The sequence below is a fragment of the Cyclopterus lumpus genome, chromosome 17 (assembly GCF_009769545.1).
Source record: "Cyclopterus lumpus isolate fCycLum1 chromosome 17, fCycLum1.pri, whole genome shotgun sequence".
Lineage (NCBI taxonomy): Eukaryota > Metazoa > Chordata > Actinopteri > Perciformes > Cyclopteridae > Cyclopterus > Cyclopterus lumpus.
In genome coordinates this window covers 9,627,361-9,654,904 of record NC_046982.1, presented here as the reverse complement: position 1 = coordinate 9,654,904, position 27,544 = coordinate 9,627,361, and the positions used below count along the sequence as shown (strand labels likewise).

Genomic DNA, 27,544 nt, shown 5'->3' with positions numbered 1-27,544 from the left:
TGTATTTGTACAGCCATCACCTGCCTCTGCAGCTCTCCTCAGCATGTATTTAATGAATTAATCTGAAGGCCTCACAAGTAAAACAATGACCAAGAACCGATCGAGCTGACACAGGAAGCTCCTGAAATTAAAATGAGATGAACCTTCGTCGAGATTTTCCACTTTACTTGTAAATGCTCCAAACCTCCCTGAGTGGAAGGATTTGAGCAATGTCATTGCTAGGCACAGATTAATGTCATCTAGACAGGGCCCCTTGAAAGTGGGAGTCTTTTTAGTTCCTTGTTTTTAAGACCAGCAACTTTACTGTTTTGGTTCAGTCTCTCTGCTAATCAACCTGGTTTTCAAATGTAGAGGCAGCTGTTTGAGTGACAAGAATCTAAGAGCCACACAAACTGGAATTACTCATCAAAGTCTTTGAAAACGTTTAATATTCTCTCCTCTACAACGTCAAATAAAGAAAAAAAAAAGGTAAAGTCCAAAATTAAAACCTAATTTAACTTAACTTATTTAGATTAAAAACTCAAAAAGTGAGCTACTCTGCTTTGTCAGGACTGTGCAGGTGTGGTTTCATCACATTTGATTTTGGCCTGAAACTGAATTAAACAACTGTTTGAGTTTGATTCAAGTGTTCCTGCTTGATCCACAGAAGTATGTGACATCATATTGTTCTAAACTGTGGGAAAAGCAAAGATAAAAACAAAAGTACAAAAGTTATTTGTGGCAAATAACTTAAAGCGTGTTTGGCAGGCAATTGTGTGTTCACATAGGCCCTGATTACTAATACAGAGGCAGACTGAGAGGATTTGTTTATCTTTAACTCAATCTATGTATCTAGGGCCCCTTATACATTTATGCTTTATCTCTCAAATCTACAGGATGCCAATAGACACTTATAATGAAGAAACCTCTCTTTCTGTGCCAAAGGTGACATAATCAAGGTGAATAAGGCTTTCAGTGGCCGCGCCATGCTGCCAGGATACCATGCCAATCCTCTGAATGCTACTATGGAGATCTCCAGTCTCCGTACCAACGACTCAGGCACTTACCACTGTCAGGTTGTCATGGGTAACGAATATGAGCGAGACACTGTGCCCCTGATGGTCTCCGGTAAGTGCACCGGCCGCTGGCGGGAGATATCATTGGGAGAAAGGTTTAGTGCCACAACTCACTCCAAGACACATTTAAGCCACAGAAGAAACGCTGTGACGGACTGAGCAGCATTAACACAAAAAGCTTCAAAGTTGTTCTAACTTAAATTGATTGTTGTGTTTTATCGCATTCCAGGATTGTTGTGTTAATGTCAGATAGATAATGGCAACTTGAAAACAGGAGCACTGCCAACCTATCTCAGCTTTTCTATTTAATTAAATATTAATAACATTGGTTCACCATATCAATATCAACATGACTGACTTAATTAATGTAGCCTCCTGCTCTCTGTGTCTGTGTTGTTGTTTTTTTAATCTAGTTTTCCACTTGAGTAATTGTGTAATTCTTTTAACTAAAGAGTTTGGACTGAATACCAATGATCACTTCTGTGAAGTGTCACCTGAAACTTGCATAGTGTTAGATTGATCTGTTTCTGGCCACAATAACATGTTTACTGATTCCATCCCACTGATTTATTGATTTTAAACTCGGCTGTGTTGGTGTATCTCTCAAAATAATTCACAACCATCTCATTACATGTCCCTGTGTGTACCTGTGTAGGTGTGGTGTTTCACTACCAGGCTCCCAGAACCAGATACGCCCTCTCATTTGCTGATGCCCAACGGGCCTGCCAGGAAAACTCGGCTGAGATGGCCACACCGGCCCAGCTGTGGGCAGCGCACTATGACGGCTTCGCCAGCTGTGCGGCCGGCTGGTTGGATGATCAGACTGTCCGGTGAAGAGACGTTCAATGACTTCCTTCAGTCACATCACCCTTGAAGCTTACTAATTGATTAGAGTCCTGCTGTGCTTTGAATCCCCACTGCAACTAACAATTATATTCAGTATTGCTTAATCTGCAGATTATTTTGTCAATTGATTGATTAGTCCAGGTTTTGATGAACACCCAGTCCAAATATAATATCATATATAATGGAAACCATTAACTAAAACAAAAGATTTGTTTCAACCACATTCGTTTTCTAAGCCCAACTAAGTGGTTTCGTTGCCTAAATCTAAATACCTGGCATGTAACGAGCGAGTATTATCCTGCCGGTACAAAGACATCATAGTTTGAAGCTTGGTGCCACTGACCTCGTTTTGTGATGCATTGGTATGAAAGTGTGTTGTGGTAGTAGAATACTATCAATATCCTCATGTAACTCTCAACAAAGATAGCAAATAAGTCTATTTGCCAAAATGTCAAACTAATACTCTTAGAAAATATAAACTTACTTTGATGATTGATCGATTATCAAAATTGTCAACTAATCAACTAATTGTCAATCAAGGGCTATTTTGAAGACTGCTAATTTTAATTATTTTCTAATATTTGCTTTGTTTTGTGTCCAGTTTGTTTCCTCTATTCTTGAACAATCTACTGTCCAAATTAATATTCAGTTCTTCTGTTTTGACTGCTGTTGTTTATTTGCTCCTAATTGTATTTTAATTTAGTTTAATCTCTTGCCCTTTCAAAGAGATTACTAATTTGAATGTGTTCTTCACTGACATTTAAAAATGAGAAGAAACACTTTGATATGTGAGCTGCGATTATGTTTCTCTCCAGGAAAATGTCCACACGACATTGTCACTTATTTCCTATGATTAGTCAAATAAGAAGTTCATTCCCATTTATGACGCCCACATGGTTTTCTTCACAGCTATTCTGTCCAGTTGCCAGAGCTTGGTTGCTATGGACACAAGGAGTACTCAGCTGGAGTGAGGAATTATGGGAAGAGGGACCCCAAAGAGTTGTTTGATGTGTACTGCTTTGCAAAAGAACTGGATGGTACACACGCACACGCACACGCACACGCACACGCACACGTTTTTGTCATGCATGTAGCTTTATGGCATGTAGCAGTAAAACAGACTTTATGTTATGCCAATTTATGTTGATCAAAATAGCACCACACATCATATTCTGGAAAAGGTGAACATATTTCTTTCTTTTTGAAATACTACCTTCAATAAAGTTAAAAGACAATTTTTTTTAAATTGTGCACACATTCGTTCTGAAATACTTATATCTTTACTAGCAACCAATGAGCTTGGGGCTAAGTGCCACACACAGGGAATTACATAACAAAGACATGTCATATCACCTTCCTTTATACTTTACGTACCATTATACGTATAATGTGTGATGTCAAAGCCTACTTTAGTCCCGATATAAATCCTTGTCTCATGTCTCCGTACTCCAGGTGAAGTCTTCCACTCCGCGGTCGCCGGCAGGCTGTCTCTGTCGTCGGCCTCAGACCGCTGTGTGTCCCTCGGGGGGCAGCTGGCCACCGCGGGGCAGCTTTATCTGGCCTGGAAGGCCGGCCTGGACAGCTGCGCGCCGGGCTGGTTGTCTGATGGCAGCGTGCGCTACCCGGTGACCTGGCCTCGCCCAGACTGTGGAGGGAGCCAGCCAGGAGTCCGCACCGTCACACCCAACACCACTGCGGACAACACCACCGTGCTATATGATGCCTACTGCTACAGAGGTACCTTTTAAATATAGATAAATAAATCACTGGCTTAATTGTATAGGCCTACTATTTTTGTTTATGGAAAAGGAGTTAAGTTATTGTTGATGGATGAATACAGTGAATAATCTCAATGATCATAATCATATGAAATAATGCTTCATATCAACATTAAATTACAATATGGACACATATTATGGCTGTCACTATCAGGTTTTCGCTACACTATTATCAAGGCCAAAACAATTAACTTAAACAATAGTTGATAGAACATTTGAAAGAAACAAATAATGCTATCAGAAAAAAATCATATTCATCTTTAACTTTAACTGTCTATTTTGGCAAATTAATTACACTCAAAACATAAGTGTAGGGAGCTGAAGAGAGACTCTGTGAACATAAATATGTATAATATGTATTATTTAAGAGGTACTACATTATTTACATGATATCATCATATGTGTATTATTAACACGTTATCAATGTTGTATTTTTTAAATATCCTGGTTATCATCGATACCGACAATCCTTATACATCATGATATATTGCCGCCGTCTCACTCTTACTAGAGGTGTTGATGTTACTGTGGAAGCTTTGAGTGCTATTTGTTACAATGACAATAAATGCCATTGGCACTGTTGAATAATTTCTTATCCATGTTATCTATCGCATGGTCACGTATTTGTGTAACTGCTGAATTTAGAGAGAAAAAGAGAACAAGATTTGTTAAGGCCATCTTGTGTTCTCTGTGTTGACTGATATTGGCTAATTTCTGCTAAATTAAAACACAGCAAAGCCTTGAGACCAACTGCATAAGAGCCTTCAGCGACAGCAATGTGAACAGCAAATCTCCTCAACTTGTTTCCCAGGTAAAGTGCAGAATTCAGGCTCCATCTCTCAGATCTACACCTCCCTGTGGAAGCCCTGGAGCTACCTCGCGGGCTTAAGTGATGCTGACTCCACGGGGACGGGCAGTCCAGACGTAACTACACAGCAGACCACCACTACCGGAGGTTTTACATTTGTCTACGATTAGCAGAACTATAGCAGCATGAACCAGCTGATTAATCATAGGATCAACCATTCAATCATTAAACACAAATACAGTAAGACTGTACTTACATTAGCTATGCTTTACACATCCTTGCAGGGTCCACAGATGCCAGTGTTTCACCATCAAACTGGACAGGATTGGTTGACCTAGAAGAGGAGGCCTCCATTTACAGCATTGATGCATGTAAGGATGATTTCTAATATTGAATTGATTATTTGTGTTGATCACAGCAGAATGTAGATTTGTGTTTATAATCCAACTGATTGTGTCCTCAGCATCAGACCCCTGGTCCTCTGAGTCTTCAGGGTCATTTATGACCCTCCAGCTAATCCCAGGACAGCAGCTCTTAGAGTGGGGAGAGCCGCTGGAGCCTGGCCCCGACTCTGAGGAGTTTCTCCGACCGCCGGTCAACCCCACTCCTGCTGACAAGAAGGTTGGTCTTGGTTCAAGCTTTTATTTTGAGAACAGGAGCAGCATCACTGGGCCACCTAACTTCCTGTGCATAAACTTGTATGTATTTGTAGGTGATCTCAAATATTGTCAAGTCCATTTGGAAGCCTTGGAACTACCTGGCTGGGACTGGAGATGAGGAAGGAACCCAAGCACCAAGTAGACAGGCAGGGGAAGACGAGATGTCCATGAAACCGACCGAAGATGGGTCAAATGCATCCACTGCAGCAACACCAAGTGAGTGGATTTCTACAGTTTCTAATGTGTGAATTTATATGGCCTATCAACTAGGGTTACCTCCCGAGAGAGCTTATGAGTGACTATATCTTTAAAAGGAGAAAACAGAGGAAAGTTGTTTAAAGAGACTTATGAAGGTGACAGCAAACCATTTTAAGTTGTAATACTTTATTTCTGCTTTTTGAGATGTTCCTGGTGCTGTCTCACATCCATCCACTGTGTACATTGCATTGTGTCCTTCAACAGCACACAGAAATCAAGCACAACTGACATCCTTTAGTCCTTAGTTTACAGTTTACAGTACACTTTTCCAGTGTTAACATAATACAGAATACCTTACTATTAGCACAGTATGCAGTCTGAAAAGGAACACAGTCACATCATTTAGTTATAAAGCAACCAGGCTTGATGGGAGTGTATATTTATGAGCATGTACAGTATTCTAAACATACTGCTGTTGAGGCACTAATTGGTCTGTGGTGTTTGGGAAACACAACAGGATGGTACATTAATTACAGTACAACGAAGCCCCAGGAATTAAGTTCATTAGAGAAACACAGAATGAATAAGGAGTAACTGGGAGAACAGACGCCTTGCAGTGAGGAGAACAGAAGGAGTGTGTCCAGCATCACCTCTTTTTTGTTTGCACAAATAAAATGGCATTTCTTATATATATATATATATATATATATATATATATATATATCATATGAATTTAAAGCAGAGTACATTAAACATACAAACACATGTGATATCAAAGTTAAATGTCATTAATGAATGCCGTTAGAACAACACCTTACGAGGCGTTACACAAACAGTGAAGGGCCGAAGGTTTGATCATTTTAAATAACAGCATCTTATGAAAACAAAAGAGTCCTTAAAACCTTTATTGAAAATAAAACCACAACATAAAGATTAAGAAATGCTATGATGATTTCATCAATCAAGCCTTTCTCTATTACTATATATAATGCAAAAAACCACAGGAAAAAGCTGAATAAGATGTCTCTTTAGCGTCCTTTATCAATAGCTCCATGGTATATAGTACGCAGTGGAATACTGTCATATCCATGCAGAGAAATCACGTCTCTATTGAGCTGGATGCTCACTATTACCACTGAGGGACAGGCTTTGTGGGGTAAAACATCAGGTTTCTTTCAAAGAGGCAGATTAAGTAAATGTTTGCCATTGTTTATCCATCCCTAAAGTGTTCTGTGGTCATAATTGTCTATGTGACAATAATGTTAGCATACCATATAGGGAAATGTTAAGACCTTTATTTTAATATCCACAGAGGTTTGCTAGCTGGCTGTGATCAGAAATTGAAGTGTAGGCGGCACTGGTACAGCGATAGAGGAAAAACAACTGACGGACACCTCAGACAGCTTAGAAGTGTTTGTTTTGTCTCCCTTGGCAAAGCAGAGCGAATCCATAAGATGATTTGTGCTTTGTTAGTCACTCTTGGCTTTGCCTTTTACTCTATTCTCTCTGTGTGCAATAATTGGACTCCTGACTTCACTCGTTCTTTCATTTTTTATTGGTTTTGTGCCCTCTGCAGGTTTGTTTTCTTGGGGAAGTTCATGGTTCACCAGCTCCTCAAGGGAAAACTCTACACCAGTCAGTGAAGAATCTCCCACTCGTCTGGCATCTACTTTGGCGGCCTCCAGTAACTCCATGACTACTGAGAGCAACAAGAGCTGGGAGACTTCAGATACACACATCTCCACCACCTCCAGCTCTGCACCCGGAATCACCTCATCCAAAGGGGAAACCTGGATCCGTGTTGTATCAGCAACCACAACCCATCCGGGTGACAAGAGGGAGGAGACGGTATCCTCCAGAGGCAGCGGTAGAGGAGGTAGAGGTAGGGGGAAGAAGAACAGAGGGGAGGACAGGAGCAGGGGAGAAGAGAAGGGGAGAGGAGAGGATAAAGGGAAAGGAGAAGATGAGGGGAGTGGAGAAATCACTGGCGCAGAAGCAAAAGGGGAGATACAAGTTGCACGTCGACCAGTTGGAACAAGCAAACCAAGAGAAAGATCCAGAGAACGATCTAGAGACAGGGGTCACAGGAAGGGACAGTCCACCACTACCACGTCTACCACTACTACCACTAGTCCGTTGGAGCTCACGGTGATGACCACAACTAGGTCGGAAAGCGTTGACTTATCTACATCTGAGTCCCTGTCCACTTCACCAGCAAAAATCAAATCCCCATCAAGCTCACCAGATCCATACCAATCCCTCTCCTCATCTCTATCACCTTTGTCCTCTGTTACTGCGTCCCCATCTCCCACGTCCTCCCAACCACCACCATCTCAATTCCTCTTTGAATCACAATCTCCTTCCACATCTCCATCCCCATCCCCATCCCCATCTAGTCCATCTACCTCTTCCCCATCTCCATCCCCATCCCCGTCTAGTCCATCTTCCTCTTCCCCATCTCCATCCCCATCTCCATCCCCATCTCCATCCCCATCTAATCCATCTTCCTCTTCCCCGTCTCCATCCCCATCCCCGTCTAGTCCATCTTCCTCTTCCCCGTCTCCATCCCCATCACCATCCCCATCTAGTCCATCTTCCTCTTCCCCATCTCCATCCACTTCCTCACCTTCATCTAATTCCCAAACCACATCCTTCTCAAACTCACCATCATCCCCCCCCCTCCTTTTCCGATTTCAAACTGCCGGATCAGGAGACCCAGCTCCATCTACTCACTCAGACATCCAGGAGAGCTCCACTAAGACCCTGACATCATCCCACTGGATCCCAGTGGAGAAAGAAGTTCTGAACAGCTCTCTGGATCATCCACCATTACTGTCGGGACCCCCAGATGTGGAAGAGCCTGCTTGGTCTCACGCTGTGGGGTCAGGGGCGCTGTTACCTGGCAACATGGAAGAGGAGAGCAGCAGAGGGGGAGTCAACACCAGCACCATAACTCTCAGCCCAACAGGTGAGCATTGTATGCCTGTTTTTATGTATCCGTATATTCATTGAAATGAATTGATATTTTTCGACAAAAAAAACACAATTTTGATTTGATAGGCTTCAGTGAAAATTCAGATTTTATGCAATGTGGGTCTTATTTTTTTTGTTTTAACAATCACTTCTATTGCCAATACTAAGAATGTGTAAACCACATTGCTTCACTGAAAGGACTGCATCTGAAGTCACTGGTGCTAAGCTAGCTGTGGATTTTCAAAATACCTTGAAATCAGAGTTTGGATGCTTGTTGAAGGAAAAGTTAGATTTTTCTTTTCACCCAGAATTAGATGACAGCATCTACCAGCACCACTGGCCAAGAAACAGATCGACATACCCCTTCAAGGCTTTGCACCACCAATAAGATCTACAAATCACATTGTGCGTACTCTATATTGAACAACAACACAGAGGCACATTGGGTCCAAAACCAAGATGGCAAACTTTGCTACTCCATTCAACCTTGACAAAGACAGCACATGAGATCTAACTCCCTCTGTTTTTACCTTTCACAATAAAAGCCCTTGAACTATTCACTGCGTAACAGTTTACCAAAGGAAACTCAAGTTAATGCAGAGCATTTCACTGAAAGGAAACTCAATTAATAGCTTACGATAGCTTAGGCTATCCAACAGTTTACGACTGTCTGCTGTGGGTCAAGAGGAGGTATTTGGTCCCCTGCCTACGCAAATATATTCAAACATTTATTGTCTCAAAGTTGCATTGCTGCCGATATGAATAGCTTTGATGCAAAATATTCACAGCCGAGAATTTAGCATGTTCGTGTTCATTTGTCACAGCCCCTGTGTGTAAAGATGAATTGATTGTGTGACTGTTTGTGTTTCTTGCTTGCTCACACTTGGGTGCGTCAATGTGCCTACATGTCTCAGGAATTACTTTGGTAGGTTCAGGGTTATCATAACTGATAGGAAATGAAGGCAGATGAAAATAAGACCCAAGTTGTAAATATGTAAGTATCATTTATTATTTCCTTTTCATTTCCTCCCCTGACTTCGCTACTGGCATATTTATTCAAATAACTATGTTTATTCCCTTAGCTACACACCTTTTATTCCCACTAGAGGCAGAGACCACATTCCCGGCCCCACACAATCTGTTGATTAAGTCTGCAGCTCTGTATTTCTCAGTAACGCTCCTGGCTGGCCACCTGGTCTACTTATTTTTTGCTTGATAATGAGAGCTCACAAAGGGAACATCCTATCACCTGGCGGCCATCATCCTATCACACATGTTTTCATGCTGATTTATTTTCCTGCCTATGAAAGCGGCTCATGTCTGATCGGGATGTGAGGAGTCTGAGGGTGGAAAACAGCTGTATTCTGTATCGACAAGAAGCTGAGGGCAAACATCGGGGCTTCTGGTGTACAGTATGAGGGTTGATTGATTGACCCACCCCCTGGAGTCATGCAGGCAGAAGGCCATAAACACACTAACACACGGTGATATCTTTGCTACACAAACAGAAGAAGTGAGATGAGGCGCTTCAACCAGAATAGTGGCTTCAATCTCTCTCTCTCTCTCTCTCTCTCTGTGTGTCTCTCTCTCTCTGTCTTGTGAACACACTCGTCTCCAGTTCAGTCCCTTGTGGTTGTGTTTCATGGTGGTGGTCAGTATTCTCTCTCCTGACTGGATCACGGAGCACTTTATCAGTCAGTTAAATCAATGAGAGAACCTTTCCTGCCTTATCTGATCTTTTTAAACTGATTTGTATCACACCATCTTTTTGTTACACTTGAATTGCAGATGGTTTCTTGTTTCCACCTTCCTTTTTGTGCTTCCCTGTCCTCACAGAAATGCCAAACGCCATCTGTGAGGTTTAATTAAGTGTTTATCTGAAAATGATATTACCAAAGTAAACCATATTTCCACCGTGTCTGTAGCTTTTATTACTCGGCGCAAAGGCTATGTGTGAGGTGTGGATTAATACTTTGAGGTATCCCAACGTGGCCTCTCCCACGTATTATCCCCTTCCTGTGCTATTTCTGTAAACGTATTAGTTGGATTTTGCTGTTGCCAGCTTATTGCTGTTGTTTGTCGGTGGTATCGGCCGCTGTGCAAAGCGAGGGACAGTCCACTCTGTCAACTCCTTCTACCGACTTCTATTGATTTTTCTGCACCACTCGCTTTAATGAACGGCCAATCGCACAGAGTTTATCTTTCACACACACATGGGTACACACACACACACACACTGTCGTAAATCTGCTTCTCATAACAGTTGGTGTTTGTCAAGCCGTATGACCTTGACTGACGCAGAGGGTGCATTTACACTTCGGCCTGGACTGATGTACATTAAACGAAATGCATGGCTGGTTTTAGCACCTTACTTCAGCAGAATACAAACCCCGAGCAGAGGATTGGCGAGCAAAACTTAACATAAATCTATGGACGCTATATTGACAAATCTTGCTCTTTTGATTGAAAACACTCAATCTTTTATTATTATTATTTTTTTAAATCCTTAAACATTTATTTTAACCAACACAGCCGCCGGTATCATGATCATTCAGAGAATGTGAGCTTTAGATGTCTGCCTCTGGGTAGTTATTGGACAGGATCAGCCTCAAGGCTAATCACAGCCATATTTTCGCTCATCATACTGTGTAAACACAGACCTACTCACATACACACAGTCAACCTCACACACCACCCCCTCCTCAGCAGTCCTCAGTGTCAGAGAGAGCTGGCAGAACAAAGACTCCCACAGCCAAGCTTTTGCGGCCGGGATGAACGAGTGGTGGTTTTCAAAGACCTTAAGTTGCTATAATGAGCGGCTCAGGGGAGAAACACGTGGTAGTGTGTCAATTGATATGGAAATGTGTAATTGTGGAAGGAGACCACACACGCACACATTTAGGTTGTGAGTAGCAGGACCGAGGCGCTCAGCGGGAGGTCTGCTCATTTCTGTTGAGGATGGCTAATGTCTGAAGTTCTCACGCTGCCCACTACGCTCGGTGGAGTGAGCCAAAGCCCCGTTTTCCATATGGTAACCATGACAACTGTGGCTGTGAGGGGACGGCGAGGTTGAGGCTCTCTGGCTTCTGATCCCTTTGAAAAGAGACATGGTGTGAAATGGATATGCGTGTGTTATAAACGCTGGTTTTGGCTAAGCTACAATGGTGGAAATTAGGGTAGCATATGCCTTTATTTTATTTTAATTCAAAATTCTGGAAGTGGTAAGGAAAATTGTCTTAAAGCCATCCAACTTTAGAAGATCACCATGGAAATAAATATTTCAGATGTATTCAGCTTGTGTTCCACAAAGAAAAAGCATTCTCCTGTACAGTATCACTAATACCCCCCCCCCATCCGTCTGTCTCTTGTAGACGAGGTGGAGCCCTGCATGACAAACCCATGTCTGCACGGAGGAAAGTGCCTTCCGCAGGGAACGGGCTACAGCTGCTACTGCCCACAAGGATACACTGGGGAGAACTGTGAGATTGGTGAGTGATGCTTACACAAACACACACATTCACACACAAGCACACATCCCACACCGGCACACACATATGCAAGCAAGTATCCAGACATTGTCATGATAAAGTCAGCCCTGTCTTAGTATATTGACATAAGGCTCTCCAATGGCCTATTGGCAGGTCAAAGGTCGAGCTTTACGTCACAGCGAGGGAGGACTTTTAATGGAGGCTGGGGTCAAAGGTTAAGAACAGACCTTTGACAGTAGGACAATAATATTGGTCCCTCAAGGTCAAACTAATGGTAGTTTTCACAGCCACGTTTTTCTTTTAGAACTAAATTCCTGTCGGAGGGTATCTGCTTGCAGCCAGTTGAATTTTTGAGCTGAATTGATTTCTTGTCCCTGACGAAAAAACTTGAAGGTTAAGAATATTTATAAAACTAAATAAACAGTTCTTCACCCGGACAAACTTCAGAGAAATCCATTCATAGGATTTGATATGTTGCTGACAGGAGCAACTAACAGCAGAGAAAATACAACAGTGTTCAGTTACAAAGAGGACTGAGAGGTGCTGATCCCAGTTGTTTGTGGTTACACTTTTAGAGGTGAGAGATAAGATACATTCTACTACAAGACGTCAGGGTCAGCTGACACAAAACCAATTGTGACCTGCATGAACTGCAAGACAAAGAGGGACTGACAGAATCTAGATTCAAATTATTCCTGATCAATTCTTCTTTATCTACATGCAGTTTCCTCCCTCCCTCTGTCTTTGTGCTGGCTCCCCTATTGTTCTTCCTATCTGTTTGGTTGTAGCACAACATGGTCAGGTCTAAATGATGTTTCTGCATAGAGGTGTAACTCTAAGTGATGGGATAAGATGTGACTTCAAGGTGAGAATGAACCCTTGCAGATAACTAGCTTACACTGTGGTCATTGGGTACACCTCAAAACTTGACCACAAACGGATGCATATGACGCCTTAAATCGACGGCTTTATGGTGCATGTAAACAAAATATTATGGGTGCCAACAGCATAGTAAAGAAAACAGACTAATATATCACAGTTGGCTTATTAGAGCTGAGGTATATTGTAGTCTGAAAACACATCCTGTCTCATCTCAACTCAGCATCTCAACTATCATACCTGCTGCCTCATGAGCTTCTTGCACTCCTTTGCCTTATAATAATGTAGAGCCAGACAGGAAATGACCGGAGAGAGAGCAACACATGTGTCCCGGTTTTAACACCAGAAGATGGTGTTTCTACATTTTTAATTTCAATAATTTGCCCAACAATACTGCAATCAATTTGAGTTATACCACATAACAAGCAGCGCAGTGGCATACATGAAACACAGTCGTGGACTGCAGAGAAATCTAAGACTCAAACAACTCCACACACAGACTGTCATTCTATTTCCACTGCTATTTCTTGTTTAAATAATGTCCCCTGATCAAAAGGCCCACGGCAGACCCACTCAGATGTATTCACTTATTTATTCTAACAAGACATCTTCTGAGGACGTTGCTTGAAAGGCATTTTTAAGAGAATACATTGGTTATTGTTAGTAGTGGTATTCATACAGGGACTATTCTAAATGTTCTAAAAATCGGGCCAATATTTTTTCCATAATCCTGCAAACAAAACAGACAAAAAAGACGAAAACGTGACCTCCTTGGTGGAACACATACAGTAACATATTCATTTTGTTTTATTAGCAGAATCCATATTATAAACATGACGTGACATGAGAGGTCAAGAAGCTACAAGCTGACACAATGGACCTTTTCTCTACTTCAGGAGAAAAAAAAACAATAACACAATAGAAAACTAAGCTAACGAATATTTGTAGAAATATAAATGTAATAATACTGTATATATTCTTTTTTTTACTTTTTACCTTTAACTTTTAACTGTCTTTGGCTGTGAACACCTTCTTATTTATTGATTGCCAAGTTGTATCTGTTCAGTGTCACATAAAGACGGACGGGTGGACAAACACACAATCTAATTGACAGCCAGCAGCTGATGTGTGGGTATGCTGGAGGTCTTCGTTATGGATTTGCAAAATTTGCAGTATTATCTCTCTGAGGAGCAGCTTCTCCTCTGCATAATGGATGAGAGGGACGAGGGGATCAGACCTTTTTTTGTTTAACAAAGAGCTGGACTGATTTTAATGGAGTGAGTTGGTGGTGTGTGTTTAGCTATGAAGTAACACATTGATAAGTCATTCAAGGTCGTCATTAGCGTTATCATATTTATAATAAGTATTTTGTATTGAGATGCTAGGTTTTGATAATATACAAACCATTTAACATTTGTTTTAAGTTTGAAGCCTGAGGAAGTACATGTTCCCGTTTTCTCCTTCGTTGAGAAGAAATAATATATGTAATGTATTCCATTACTTTGCAGGATATCCAAACATGTGTGATTTTCAGATTAATTTTCTCTTGTGGAGATTAAATTCACAATTTGAATTGAGTTCTACCCACATGGTTTTATTTAATCTCTAATAAATGAAGTTGGTTCATCTAAGTTTAAAACCACACATCTTTTAATAAAGTTGGAACAGCTTCATTGTATTTGTATTTAAGGCCAAATTGTGATTGTCATAGTGTGATTCCTCTACTGCGAAAGTAGGACTTTTTCAAATTATACACAGAGTGACTTTAAGTGATTTAAACCAATGAACCAAGTAGTCAAGGAAGACTATTTCTTCACCGGGAAAAGGGGAAAACTCTGTTGCTTCTTATGCTCTTAAATTGCTTTGATCTCACGGACAAACACCATTGTTTGATCAATTGCTCAACTTCAGGCCTGTTGAGAGAAAAGACATTTGCATTAACCTCTGGTTTCAGTTCTAAAGAAAGCCTCAGCTACCATTTCTATATGAAAACATTTTTGAAGCAAAAACTAATTTGATTTTAGAAAAGATTAAAAACAATCTCACTTGCCACTCATACCATGAAACAAATGATAAATCAAGCCGTATTGCAAGCAACCCTCAGTGTGTCTCGTCACAACAATCTGAAACAGACAATTCATGAGCCTGAAGGTCATTCTAGTTCAATCTGTCTGACATATTTATCTCTCTACAGCCACTGACTAAATAACTAAAATGTACAAGGAGCTTTCTTTTTGCTCTCTTGTTGTGAGTTTTAATATATTTCTGCAGGGTATATATATACAGTGAAGAAAGAAAATTGCATGCCCCCTATTTACAATGATAAAGTGATGCTCTATTGATCCCTGTGAGGAGATGTTCCTTTTTCTTGCTTTTTTCCCCAAAAAGCTTTGACAGCACTGTAGCACTGCAGCCCTGGAGTTGGCATATGTCGTTGTTTCTCCTGCATTGTGGATGGCTGCCAACATGGGGGCTCAAACTTAGATCCACTGGTCAGGTGTATCCTCTCTGCTGACCAGTCCACCAAATATATAACTGTTGTCAAGGAAAAGCAATGCAAAGTACTATTTATGAGTCATGCAGCCTTTTTGTAGATGAAGACAGCGGGACAAAAGAAGAGATTAGACATACATCAAGTCAGCCTTACACTCTTTACTGTAAAAGGATGTAATAACACTTGAAGTGCTTTTAGAGTGTCTTCCTCAGTGAGTGAATGAGGACCAATTAGGATTGAAAAAGGGATTAGACTCTGTATTCTCCTCACAACTTGTTTGAATTACAGTATTATACTGTACTCACCAAAATTGACAATTTCACTGTTCAAAGGACTAAAGTAACTGCTCATTTTGTGTCCATATGTGAATGGAAGCAAACGGCCACAGAGTTTTTCTCTCTTTATGAACAACATGGTCAGCAGAATACAATACATCCTTTTATTTTGAACTCTAATAGTTGTTTTCCTCTTCACAGATGTCGATGACTGCCAGTCTGAACCATGTGAAAATGGAGGCACTTGCGTCGACAAGATTGACTCATTTCTCTGCCTTTGCCTGCCCAGCTATGGAGGAGACACGTGTGAGAAAGGTGAGAATGAGAATACTGCATCAGAAAATTCAGCACATTGTTGTGCAGCCACAGCTGTGAACTTGCTTGGATTCCCGGTCACCGGAGAAATGTTTGTTGAAAATAGTCTTGATCAGTGTGCAGCGTCTCTGTTACATCTGTTTGCCATAACACAATATCACAAAGATGCATCTGTCAGTACGTGTGTGTCACAGGCTGGCAGATACTGATTGAAACCCTGCAGGCTCAACACACTCTGCTTTCCAAGTGTTTATTGGAATAGTAATTTTTTTTGTGGTTGGAGATTATTGCTGTACCTGCATAATGTATTGTTTGTCGAGTTTTCTTGCTTCCCTAAAATGGATCAAATGGAAGTAGGCAAAGCAAACTTTATTTACATAGCACTTTTCAAAACAAAAGATAAGAATAATTGAAAATCCAAATAATAAAAATCCAAATTAATAAAATGTAAAGGAGGGAGATTAAAAAGGACAGAGAAGACAACATATAAAAACAAGTGGACAATCACAAAATATAAATGTGTAAAATCATGACAAAGCCAAAGAAAACAAATTAGTTTTAGGATGATATTTAAAGTTTGACATTTTGTGTACCACGCTTATTCGCTGCCTTGATGAGTTGCCAAGATATAATTTGTTAATCAGTGAGCTTTAAGGAGGTGCATTTTGTTTCCTCCTTTGGGCTACCTGTTTCCCCATGTACCAGTTCAAAGCTAACTAAAGTAAAAAGCTAAGTAGATACAGGTCATAACTAAGGATGGGGAGGCAGAGAAACAAGCCAGGGAAAACAAGCAGGCGGATGGCTTTGTCTGTAAAATATAAATATCGAAGTAGGTAAATCAGGATTAATGTGAGCAAATCAAAGAGGCCTTCGGCAGCAACCAACGTGGTGGGCACGGCAGCAATAAAGATGCAATTTAGTTTCATGAGCATGAGGCAAGACTCACGTGTGTCTGTGTGGTGACTTTAATCACCCTCCACACCCCACACTCCAACCAGCACGCACATAAGCGCTGATTCATCACCTCACTGGTTTTAGCCTCCTCCAGCTCCAGATCGGCTCTCATCGTGTGGGGTTGTGTGTGCGTGCGTGTGTGTGTGTGTGTGTGTGTGTGTGCGTGCCATGTCCTAGTAGTAAGGAGAATGAATGAATATCTAACCATTGCTGTTGTAAATGAATCCACTGGCTTTGATGTTATTAATGAATGCTAATAGTGCAGCGAGAGGGCCACTTGTGTTGTGAATTGCCTCTAAAGATTGTAGAGTTGTATATTTTTGTCTTTATTTGCCAAATGGGATGTAACGCTTGGTAAAAAAGCTTCCTCTCTCCTTCTATCTTATACAGACCATTTTATCTTACTTTGTGCTCCTGCGCTATTTCTACGTTTTTTCAAGAAATTATCTTTGCTTCTCTCATATCTTCTCTATTTGCTCTTCATCTTTTCAGATGTAGAAGGTTGCGAGCACGGTTGGAGAAAGTTCCATGGCCACTGCTACAGGTAGAAATTATGAAAAACTCTCTCTGCTGTTAAAATAAATAAATTTAACTGCAACCACCGGTGCCTCATCTGTCTGCATTACTCGTGATATACTTACCACAGCGCTCTGTAGCATTTAAACTTGTCTGGCTGCGTAATGTATGAAATATGTACTTTCATATCCACTTTCACTGTCCCACAGGTACTTCACACATAGACACACCTGGGAGGATGCAGAGAAAGACTGCAGAGAGCACAGTGCCCACCTCAGTAGCGTCATCTCAGCCACTGAGCAGGAGTTTATCAATGGTATGTGTGTATTTCTGTCATAAACAACCTACAGTACACATGAGACACTTGAATGCTACAAAATGTTTATATATTCAGAAACTAAATGAAATGAAATAAAATAAACGTTTAGCATACATCTCGTATAACAAAGAAGTGTTATGCATACAATTGAAACAGAAAACGGGATAAACACTAAAAGTTAATTTTACTTATAGTCTTCCTGATTTGTTGCTTTGATGTATGATGCCGGGAGAGCATGGAAGACAAAGCAAGATGGGGAAGGAAAGCCACGAATAGAACAAAGCAGTAATGAAATAATACAGGACAAAGATGGTGGAATAAACAAGTGGGACAAGAAAAACAGATCAGTGTATCAACAGGTTGTGTTTTACAGGTCTGGGTCATGACAATGCCTGGATTGGTCTGAATGACCGCACTGTGGAGGAAGACTTCCAGTGGACCGATAGCAACGATCTGGTAAGTGATCCCTTTTGAATTGTGCTGTTATGTGAGAATCTTCAAATCCATTTTTAAGGCCCCTTCAAATCTTTTGTTAGTATTAAAAAAAACACACGTTATTATTGATTAAAAGTTTTAAAAAAATGTGGTGGAATAATAATAAACGGGATGTGAAAACTCTTAAATGTCTTTAAGTATTTATTGAACAGGCACATCATTCAGCTGAATGGATGGAGCTCTTTCCCCACAGATGGTTCAGAGGTCTAACCATGAGAAAAGGTTGAACGGGGTCTAAATGCACATTATTTTGTGAGGTCTGGATGAGCCGTCTCTCATGCACACAAGGTTCAGAGTTAAATGAAATTACATCTGAAAGAACAATATCAACAACTGGCATAAGATTTATGATTCAAATGTTGCCAAATCGTCGTATTTCAAGCCATTGAGAAGAGCGCCTTGGAAACCCCAAATAGAGAAATCTTAACATTTGCAGAAAGATTTGTGTTCATAAAGGACCCATTGCTCATAGTAAGATACTTGTAAGTGTTGTAAGTTTTTGTTGTTGTTGTGGTTTTTTTGCATCTTAACTGTGTCCCTCTCAAGTGTAATGTCACAAATGTAATTCATCTGAAAGTGTTCTTCATTGCTTTTACAAGGGAAACAATTGGAGACTCACTGTTTGACGGTGCAGACAAATGAAAGCAACTGTTTTTGCTGTCGTGCAGGTATATGAGAACTGGAGGGAGAGCCAGCCAGATAACTTCTTTGCGGGAGGGGAGGACTGTGTGGTGACCATTGCCCATGAGGACGGCAAGTGGAACGACGTGCCCTGCAACTACAACCTGCCCTACATCTGCAAGAAAGGCACAGGTACTGAAATACTGCTGCACTCAATCCAACCAAAGCATGCCAGATGTGCCAATGAACAATAGCTTGTTTTGCACATTCAGGTCCAGTGGGACTTTTTCATCGATTCAAAGCATAATCAATTCATAAGGAGAGATTGTTGCTGTCTCTCACTGACCAGCTGCCCACCTGTTAGTCATCACTGCTTATGCTCTTTGTGGAGCAAAAATTCAGCTGTTGGTCATTTGCACATTTTCTAAAGGTCCCACCCACCCTTTAAGGGAGCAGATGCTCCATGAAAATTGACAACAGACACAAACTTAAGTGAAGATTGTGAGTTAGTCTCAACCCTGTATTGATTTTTGAGAGCAATATCAATCTCAATCTTCTGTTTATTGCCGACTCTCCTTTGGACTCTCTTACACTTGTCCAGACAGCAGAGCCGTTATTTGCAGTTATTGCCAATTACTGCGTTGTCCACAAATATGAAATAAGCCAGTTGCCAAGTCTTCCTAATACTCTCTCACACCTTCCCTCTGTGACCCGACTCATGTTCGACCTGAATGCAAATGCAGCGAGAGCTTGTAGGATGCAAAGAAAGCTAAAGACTGGAACACGCCAGAGAACTGGAGGATGGTCCGGAGTTATAAAAGATGGAGATTAAGTAATTGTTTGTCTGGCTGCGGCCTCATGGCTTTGTGGATTGGCTGTATTTCCTGTCTACTGCAGAGACACATTACATATATACAGCAACAAGGCTGCCATCTAGAGGCACATCTGCAATATTGTCCATACCGAGCAGTATGGACAATGTACTTTTATTTGTAGTATCTATACAGACCTTTGGCACCATATGCATGTCTGGATTGATGATAAATAGATATTGTGAATACCTCTCATCTCTGCGATGGTTGTATTATTTCCTGCAGTGTTGTGTGGGACACCGCCCGCAGTGGAGAACGCCCATTTGATAGGTCGGCGAAGGTCACATTATGACATCCATGCAGTGGTACGCTACCAGTGCTCTGAGGGCTTCTTCCAGCGGCACATCCCCACTGCTCGCTGCCGGGCCGACGGGAGCTGGGAGAGACCCAGGATCATCTGCACAAAGTGTGAGTGTTCAACGTCTATTTTAAACCGTTGCTATGTTTCAGTAAAGGTTGGTAAAGGCACTCAGGACTTAAATAGGTTCAGCTTCTGGTTGCAGAATGATGCCGGGATACTTCAACTACCAAGACTCCACAAATTTCATTTTAGTTTTTCGTTCAGGTTCATCTCTTTGTCAGTTGAATTTATTTGCAGATTAATTTCTGATGTTGAGTTTCCATCCCACAGTCAGACAACTTGATTTGCTTCGCCATTGTCTCTAAAACAAATACTTGTGGCGCGCAGCATGTCTAGTTCTGGTTCTGGTTCTGACTGAACAGCAATACATAAATATCATTAACGCAACACTTTTTTTATATATATCTATTTTGGGGTGCACTTCTTTTTTGACTATTGAAATGTGGTTGCGGCTGCACGGTGGTGTAGTGGCTAGCACTGTCGCCTCACATCAAGAGGGCCGCGGGTTCAATTCCCGGTCGGAGCGGTCCTTCTGTGTGGAGTTTGCATGTTCTCCCCGTGGCAGTGTGGGTTCTCTCCGGGCTCTCCGGCTTCCTCCCGCAGTCCAAAGACATGCTGCAGGTTAATTGATCTCTAAATTGCCCATAGGTGTGAATGTGAGAGTGAATGGTTGTATGTCCCTACATGTGCCCTCGATGGACTGGCGGCCTGTCCAGGGTGTCCCCTGCCTTCGCCCTATGTCAGCTGGGATAGGCTCCAGCGCCCCGCGACCCTAATGAGGATAAGCGGTATTGAAGATGGATGGATGGATGGATGTGGTTGCCACTGATAGCAACCCAAGGCCTAGAATTGGTTGCCAATTTCTCAAAATGGTTGCCATTGGCCACGATTACTATTGAGCCCTGGCTCTTACCAACTGGTTGGAGTCTAAAGATTATTAGTATCAGCTTTTAATCAATAATAATCTATTTATGAATCATCTGGTAAACTTTTTGTGCCTTATGTCAGTTTTGGGTATTCATAATGATGTAATTTGGTTATTGTTATCCTGCCCCCATCCCAAGGTGGTCATTGTACATGGTTATTATTTATTTTCCCTTTCCTGATTACATATAACATCATTTTTGTTATGCTCATATGCAGAGCCACTTACAATAAATACAGTTACTCTGCAAAAATGTAATTGGATTTTAAAACTCTGATATTCATATCAGAATCAGCCTTAATTAAGTCCAGTATTAGTCGGTCTGTACTACCTTATGGTTCTTTAACATATTTCCTAAGTTAACAGTAATAATGTGTAAGGAGAAGTGCAAAAAAGGCAATAAACAGATAATAGTTGTGCATCTACTACAGAATATGTCAAACATAAAACTTGTTTGTTTTCCTCCTCGTTTAGCCCGGCGGTCCCACCGTTACCGACGCCACCACCACAATCAGCACAACGAACGCCGCGGCCACAGGAGACACGGAGGAGAGGGACACAAGGCCAGAGAGGACACACACAGCTACTACTGAACCAAATAACACAACATTCTTCAATGGCTAGGTGCTAACCATAGCCCATAAAGAAAGACAGTAGTTAACATCATCGCCATTCCTTTTCCTACTTTATTTCTCCTGATGAATAGGTTTTCTTACACTAACATACAGTTTATCTCCATAAAGTCTATCCCTGAGTTTGGGTTTTTTGAAGCCCCCCCCCTGCTTCCTTTAACTGAGGTCCATGCGAACACTAACTCTTAACAATAACTCTTATTAACGCCTCCCTCCCAAACATCTCAATACAGTAAATCCTCCTCCTGTCTATCAACTAAACCCTCTCTGTCTGTCAGACTAACAGCTGTGAGTGAGTGTGTGTGAGTGTATGCATGTAAGAGAGACACTTAGAAAAGTGCGGAGTCACTGTTTTTGTTGTTGCAACGGTTCTGTTAGCAAAGCACAGATGTAATTGATGCAAGTTAGCATTCAGTCCCTGGTGACGCTGAGCTTTTTGTATGTGTACTGTAGCTATTACTTTTTCCATTGAGCACCTGAATAGTTAGTTTGTTTTACTCTACTGACATGCTTTTTCTAATATTTGCTATGTTTGTGTTACGTTACTATTTATTATGAATTGTTTGTGAGTGAATATGCTTTCTTTTTTTACTTATACTTCAGAGAGCCAATGTAACATCCTTTTTCTATACCAGTATATAAATCAAACAATCAACAATAAATTAAATTAATCATTCAATTGCGTCTAATCTCTGTATTGTAAATATTGTGGTGTTTGTTTTTGGCTTGTCCCTGATCAATAGCTTGACCTTGTCCTGCCCTCTCAATAGTGAGTATGTCCCATAGACATAGATGGGATAGTGAGGATGGGATTACACAATACTATCTTGAGATAACCACTTGATTGTATCTGAATTGCTAAATACTCTCGATCTTTGCACGGCTATATTTACCTGAAGTGTAATACGTCACATTTTGTTTTGTCTTTGGTCCCTTTGATATTTGATCGGTCATCCACTTTTTCGGTGTTCCTGCTGTTGTATTCCATTCTTAATAAAGTAAGAAAACAGCATTTCTGGTGTTTTTTTTATTTGTTTTATTCAAACCAATCAAACATGCTGGTTTTCAGCTTCAAACATATCTTTACTGGATGGTTTACCATAAAGTTTGGTAGATATTTATGGTCATCCGAGGCCTCCTGTGAACAACAATCTACTTTATAGTAAAATATTTGTACATTCATATTTCCTTCATTGATCTTTGCTGAATCTGTAGTGCCCTCTCTGGGATATTTACAAAACTGCAATATAAACCACACAATTAAATAGATGAGGGTTACACTTTGTTTACGAGGATTTGTTTGAGTTTTCTATATTTACTGCTAATTTTAGTTATTTGTTGCATGTTGTAAATAAATACGTGAAAAATAAGTGCAACTTTTAAACTGAAATCAACTCAATTTAAACCACAGGAATCGATCAATGATTCTTCACTTCTGTTTAAATTGTTTTTATGGGGTCATAGCCAGTATTTTCATAATGCCTGTCTGATGTCCAGGAAGGCATTTTGTCATCTCGATATTTTACATTTAATTCATTCATTATTTTTTGTTAATTTGCATATACGTTTTTCTACATGGTCTAAACGCTTCTTTTTTTTAAAAATTACTTTTGCTCTCCTCTGCCAAAATTATATTCTTTTGGGAAATGTGTTTTTTTTAAAAACACTTAAAATTAACTTTCAATTATAAAATGGGAATTTCAGCCCACAACCTGAGAGAAAGAATGACAACAATTTCAATCCACCATGTGAAAACTATACCATGGGAAAATAACACTTTGGAACCAAAAACATTTGCACTATGGAGAGCTGAGTGGCGTGGCTGACCTTAATCCAGAGTTCATCTCTTATCAGTTTGACAAACGCAGAGGAGATACCTGGGCAAGCTGTTCACAGCACATAAGGCTCAAGTTGTAACATTAGATCTACGATGGCTTTTGTAAGTGCAGCTAAACATTCACAGATGCCAATACCCGGCTCACTTAATCCGTATATCCCATTTTAATACAGAACAAGCCCAATCTAGTGCTCCATTTTTATTTATTGTACAAAATATAGTGGAACATGCACACACGACTAGAGCTGAAATTTATTAATCTATTAGTTGATTTTGATAATCAATTAAGTTGGAGGATTTGCCGCTTTTCTCAATTTTATATGATTGTAAACTGAATATTGTTGTGTTTTGAAATGTTGGTTCGACCAAACAATCAATTTGAAGATGCCACTTTGGTCTTTTGGAAATTGGATCTTTAAATATTTTACACAATAAAAAAATAAATAAAAAAAAGGCACCAGGTGGTGTTTTTCCTTCATCTAGTTCTCCACTTGATTAGTATAAACTATCATCTCCCTTATCAGCATTCAATAACTCTTCAATGAAAAGGTACAATTTTAGATAAAAATAAGCTGTGTTGTGGATAGAAAGATGCATTAGGATGACTGTTACTTTCCAGTGGCGTTGCCAAACAGCATGATCCAGGTTAATAGTCTTAGTTTGGGAAGATACCAACTGGATATCTGCATGAGTCACCTGAAAGCTGATGACAGTCCTCCACTCCAGCAACAGCCTTCTTATCAGAGTCCAATAGTTCATGCAGGGAGTGCTACTGCTGCGTGAGGTGACTTGTGAACAGTTGACTCAGAGTAATGTTTGGGGATTTTCTTTGGGTTTTAGGTTGAACAATTGTGTTTAATTCAGTTTGTATGCCAAAGAGTCTCCAGAAAACATGAGCCTCGTCTCAGTGTGAAGTATTCCGTCATTTCTGGTGTGTGTGTGGTCTAGTTCTTCTTCTTCTCATTGTTGGTCCGCCCCTCGGGAACAGGTTTCATGAAATAAGTGGGGTTAGTGTGGCAGCGCAGGGCCAATAGAGCCGGCACAGCAGCCAGCAGCACATTTAGGGTGATAACAGGCCACCATTTGTCTGCTGGGACTCGGTATGTGAAGGGAGTGCGGGAGTGCAGAGATGCTCCGATATGGCACCACTGGGCCTGAGGGAACAGCAGGAGGAAGTAAACTTTTATGCTGCATTTTGCTTTTTCATGGAATATAAATCACAGCAAAGACACAAACAACCACAGTTACCTGAGCCATGGCCCCAGCAAAGAAGATTGTCCAGTCCAACATCCAGCTGCATCCTGGTGTTTTCAGACCATAAGCGAAGACAGTCAGCAGAGGCAGAGCATAGAACAAATACACCAGCATCTGCAGGAGGGATGCACACAAATATAAATAATGTTGAACCAGAATATTGAATACATCTGATGTAATGCGCAGTTGTTTTCTCCAGACGGACCATAACCCTTGGAAAGCCAACTGGGTCTTTGAGGTAGGGCTCGTACTGGTAGATGTAGGTGAAGCAGGTGTCTAGAGGGCAGTCCAGCACCACCTGGAGAAGAGCAGCAGGAGTGAGTTATAGCATCCATACTACCCATGGGACCTCATGTATCAGGGAGTTCATTCAGAAGCAGAAATGTTGGACAGATATAAAACCTTCCATGTAGTTTTACTCACAAAGCCTCTGAAAACAGAGAAGGCCATTGCTCCAAGTAACAGAACAGATAGAAGCAGGTCAACGGGTCGAGACAGCAGACCTTTCCTCTGCTCCACCGAAATCTTGTCAACACAGGAAAAATGTCAGTATTACCTTTCAACCCACTGACAAAAGCTAAAACTAAACTAATGATTGAATCTAAAAAAAGGACAAGGGCTGGACGTTACGTCTCCATAGACACATAATACCATAAACGCCTTTACCTTGTCTGCTGGGATGACCGGAACCTGTCTGGGTCGGCTGAAGAGCAGAGAGGCCGCCCAGAAAGGTACCAAAAAAAAGGGGACGTTCCTCCAAAAGGCTGGTCGAATGTTAGCCCCGTATTTACCTGTACAAATGAGAAGATCAATAATAGAAACGAATACAGACAACATAGAGGATGTGATGAATCAAATGTAGACAACTCTCACCAATGACCACTCCTGGGATGTGAACAATTTGATGGGCGATCGAAGAGCCCGCCCACAGCAGCCCCAGGCTACGATAGGACTTCCTGCATGGACAGAAAATCCACAGGTCTCAGAGGACTCACTGAACTAAGAGCGGCCAGGTTACCGATGATGCCACAGCTTACCCTTTGAACATGCGGTGGATGATGGTGAGGAAAAGGACCAAGTGAATGACGCCTTCCCAGTAAGACATCATCACAGCGTAGGCGGTACTTAGATGAGGCTCACCCTAAAGAGATGGCATCACATGATCGTTTTAACTTTAGACATAAGTCTGAAATACAAACCATTATTAAGAAGTCGTCTCAGGCAGAGAGGGGAAATGTTTAGCTCAATGTGGGTCCTCTTACCATCTTTAGGTAGTAACCCATGAAGCCGGAGATGAACCCATCCTGCTCTAGAGCATTAGTCAGGCCCACCATGCAGGTGAAGGAAAATGCTGCAAATACTGAACAGACACGAAGAGGCCCAATGAAAACACATTTATTTCACTTATAGATGCTAAAGTATGCATTTGTCTGGTTGTACCATAGAATAAGGGGTCCACGTTCATCTTGTTGGACACAGTAATGAGGAGGATTAGGAGAACAAATCCCAGGACGACCATTCCCATTCCAAGAATAGGAAGAGGTCTGAGGAATAATGGTATAGGAGTTCATACATCAGTTGACACATTGTGCTGTAGAAAGGTATCTTCATTACATAGAAAATAAATCAACAAATAAAAAACCTGGTAGTTGCATTATTGATTATACATTCATATTTCATCAGACAAAAAGGGGTAAGAAGTGAAGGATTATGGGTTGTAGATAACACCATTTCATTACACCATACAACCTTTGCTTTAGTTTCATTTTCAAAAGGGTTCTACTAGCAAATAAACTATATCGTTATACTCTTTACTTTTAAAAAGGAGCTATATGGATCAATTGCACTGATATTGGGACCAACAAGGAATCCTGATTCCTAGTGCGATATAGTCTCGACTCAAATGTTATTTTTCTACATTTACTTTTAGAAGCGTATTAAGTTACATGTTCCTTAGATCTCCTAAATGTGAGCCTTAAGGCTGGAGTGAGTCTCGTCTCCTGTGTCTTTAGGAATCTCAACAGCAACGAGTAAAACGAGGTTACCTCTGGATAAAAACACGCCCGCGCTAAACCTCCTTTTCCCTCAGGCCGTGGGCCGCATTATAAGCCTATTAATATCAGCGACTTAAAGCCCACTGTGCAATGCATTCAAGCAGCAGGCCAAGATGAGAGTGACGTTATTAGAGCGCGTGCACACTTACTCCTGAAGCGCAGGGATGTTGTTCATGGCGTACAGGACTCCAGGAGCCAAGAGAGAAAGGACCAACACGCAGACCTCCACCGGCGGCCTCATTGTTGACACGTTGTTCTTTGACTTCTTTTAGAAATAAAAATCCACATAAAAAAAAAAAAAAATGTGTGTGTATCTGCTAAACGCGCGAGTGTGTGATGCGAGGCATGTTAGAAGCCAGTGTCCTCCCCAAAAGGAGCGTCAGCCCGTTGCCTTTTAATCCGCGACTACAAACAACGCCGTTATCGAGCAAAGTTCAACACGGGAGGAGTCACGGCCGATGAGGGGAACTTTAAAGGGAGGTTGTGCAAAGTGCAGATGGTGGACTTCGTGCTAATGAGTAAAATATGTTTTTTTTTGAGCAAATAAGCACTTTGGTATTTCTGGTTGCAATTGATTAGAGTTCCACCTATCGGCTGTACGAGCCACGAGGAAACCATCGATATCACACAAGCTGTTGTCATTTACCAATCAGCGTGTGCTTGTACCGACTGCCACCTGCTGGAGGAAGTTATATCGTGTTTAAATGTCTCCTTGGTGGCTTTTTCCTACACTTGTGTGCTTCTGCTTTCTAACTGCATCCTGTTCATACATTGTAGGTAGAGGAGATGAGTCTGTCATAGGAAAACAATCAGAGTCACGCTGCACATTGTTGCAGTGTTGTCTGTGCTCCCGTGGCCCCTGTGGCTCGATTGGGGAGCCATCTGTCCTGTTTGGTGTAAGATTAAGAACTCCTCCGTCTGATGTCTCCAGTCTTG

General features: G+C 41.2%; 2 protein-coding genes across 2 annotated transcripts in view; one reads left to right on the top strand and one right to left on the bottom strand.

The window, feature by feature from the left end:
* The window catches only part of LOC117746736 (neurocan core protein-like), a 36,612-nt gene extending 14,136 nt beyond the window's left edge, over nt 1-22,476 (top strand). The window contains exons 4-20 of the mRNA XM_034556038.1: nt 925-1,107; nt 1,711-1,885; nt 2,811-2,938; nt 3,354-3,638; nt 4,491-4,634; nt 4,772-4,858; nt 4,951-5,108; nt 5,200-5,362; nt 6,921-8,312; nt 11,689-11,805; nt 15,655-15,768; nt 17,215-17,266; nt 17,448-17,554; nt 17,931-18,013; nt 18,721-18,865; nt 19,771-19,953; nt 21,306-22,476. Of these exons, the coding sequence (XP_034411929.1) occupies nt 925-1,107; nt 1,711-1,885; nt 2,811-2,938; nt 3,354-3,638; nt 4,491-4,634; nt 4,772-4,858; nt 4,951-5,108; nt 5,200-5,362; nt 6,921-8,312; nt 11,689-11,805; nt 15,655-15,768; nt 17,215-17,266; nt 17,448-17,554; nt 17,931-18,013; nt 18,721-18,865; nt 19,771-19,953; nt 21,306-21,424 (3,635 nt within the window). The 3' untranslated portion in view covers nt 21,425-22,476. The remainder of the gene's footprint in view (nt 1-924; nt 1,108-1,710; nt 1,886-2,810; nt 2,939-3,353; nt 3,639-4,490; nt 4,635-4,771; nt 4,859-4,950; nt 5,109-5,199; nt 5,363-6,920; nt 8,313-11,688; nt 11,806-15,654; nt 15,769-17,214; nt 17,267-17,447; nt 17,555-17,930; nt 18,014-18,720; nt 18,866-19,770; nt 19,954-21,305) is intronic.
* Nucleotides 22,477-24,244: 1,768 nt separating this feature from the next.
* On the bottom strand, nt 24,245-26,849 carry zgc:85843 (uncharacterized protein LOC405880 homolog). The gene is made up of 10 exons (XM_034556088.1): nt 26,758-26,849; nt 25,995-26,098; nt 25,817-25,914; nt 25,592-25,695; nt 25,428-25,510; nt 25,221-25,345; nt 24,978-25,079; nt 24,760-24,852; nt 24,549-24,668; nt 24,245-24,454 (listed from the first exon to the last, which is right to left on the bottom strand). Exons 1-10 carry the CDS (start codon nt 26,847-26,849, stop codon nt 24,245-24,247), a joined length of 1,131 nt encoding a protein of 376 aa, XP_034411979.1.
* Nucleotides 26,850-27,544: the final 695 nt, after the last annotated feature.

Bases quoted from the DNA above. Each gene is read 5' to 3' on its own strand.
- zgc:85843 (XM_034556088.1), bottom strand. From the start codon at position 26,849: ATGAGGCCGCCGGTGGAGGTCTGCGTGTTGGTCCTTTCTCTCTTGGCT. The intron at 26,099-26,757 runs GTAAGTGTGCAC...ATTATTCCTCAG, and splicing joins AACATCCCTGCGCTTCAGGA to ACCTCTTCCTATTCTTGGAA. The intron at 25,696-25,816 runs GTAAGAGGACCC...CCATCTCTTTAG, and splicing joins TGGGTTACTACCTAAAGATG to GGTGAGCCTCATCTAAGTAC.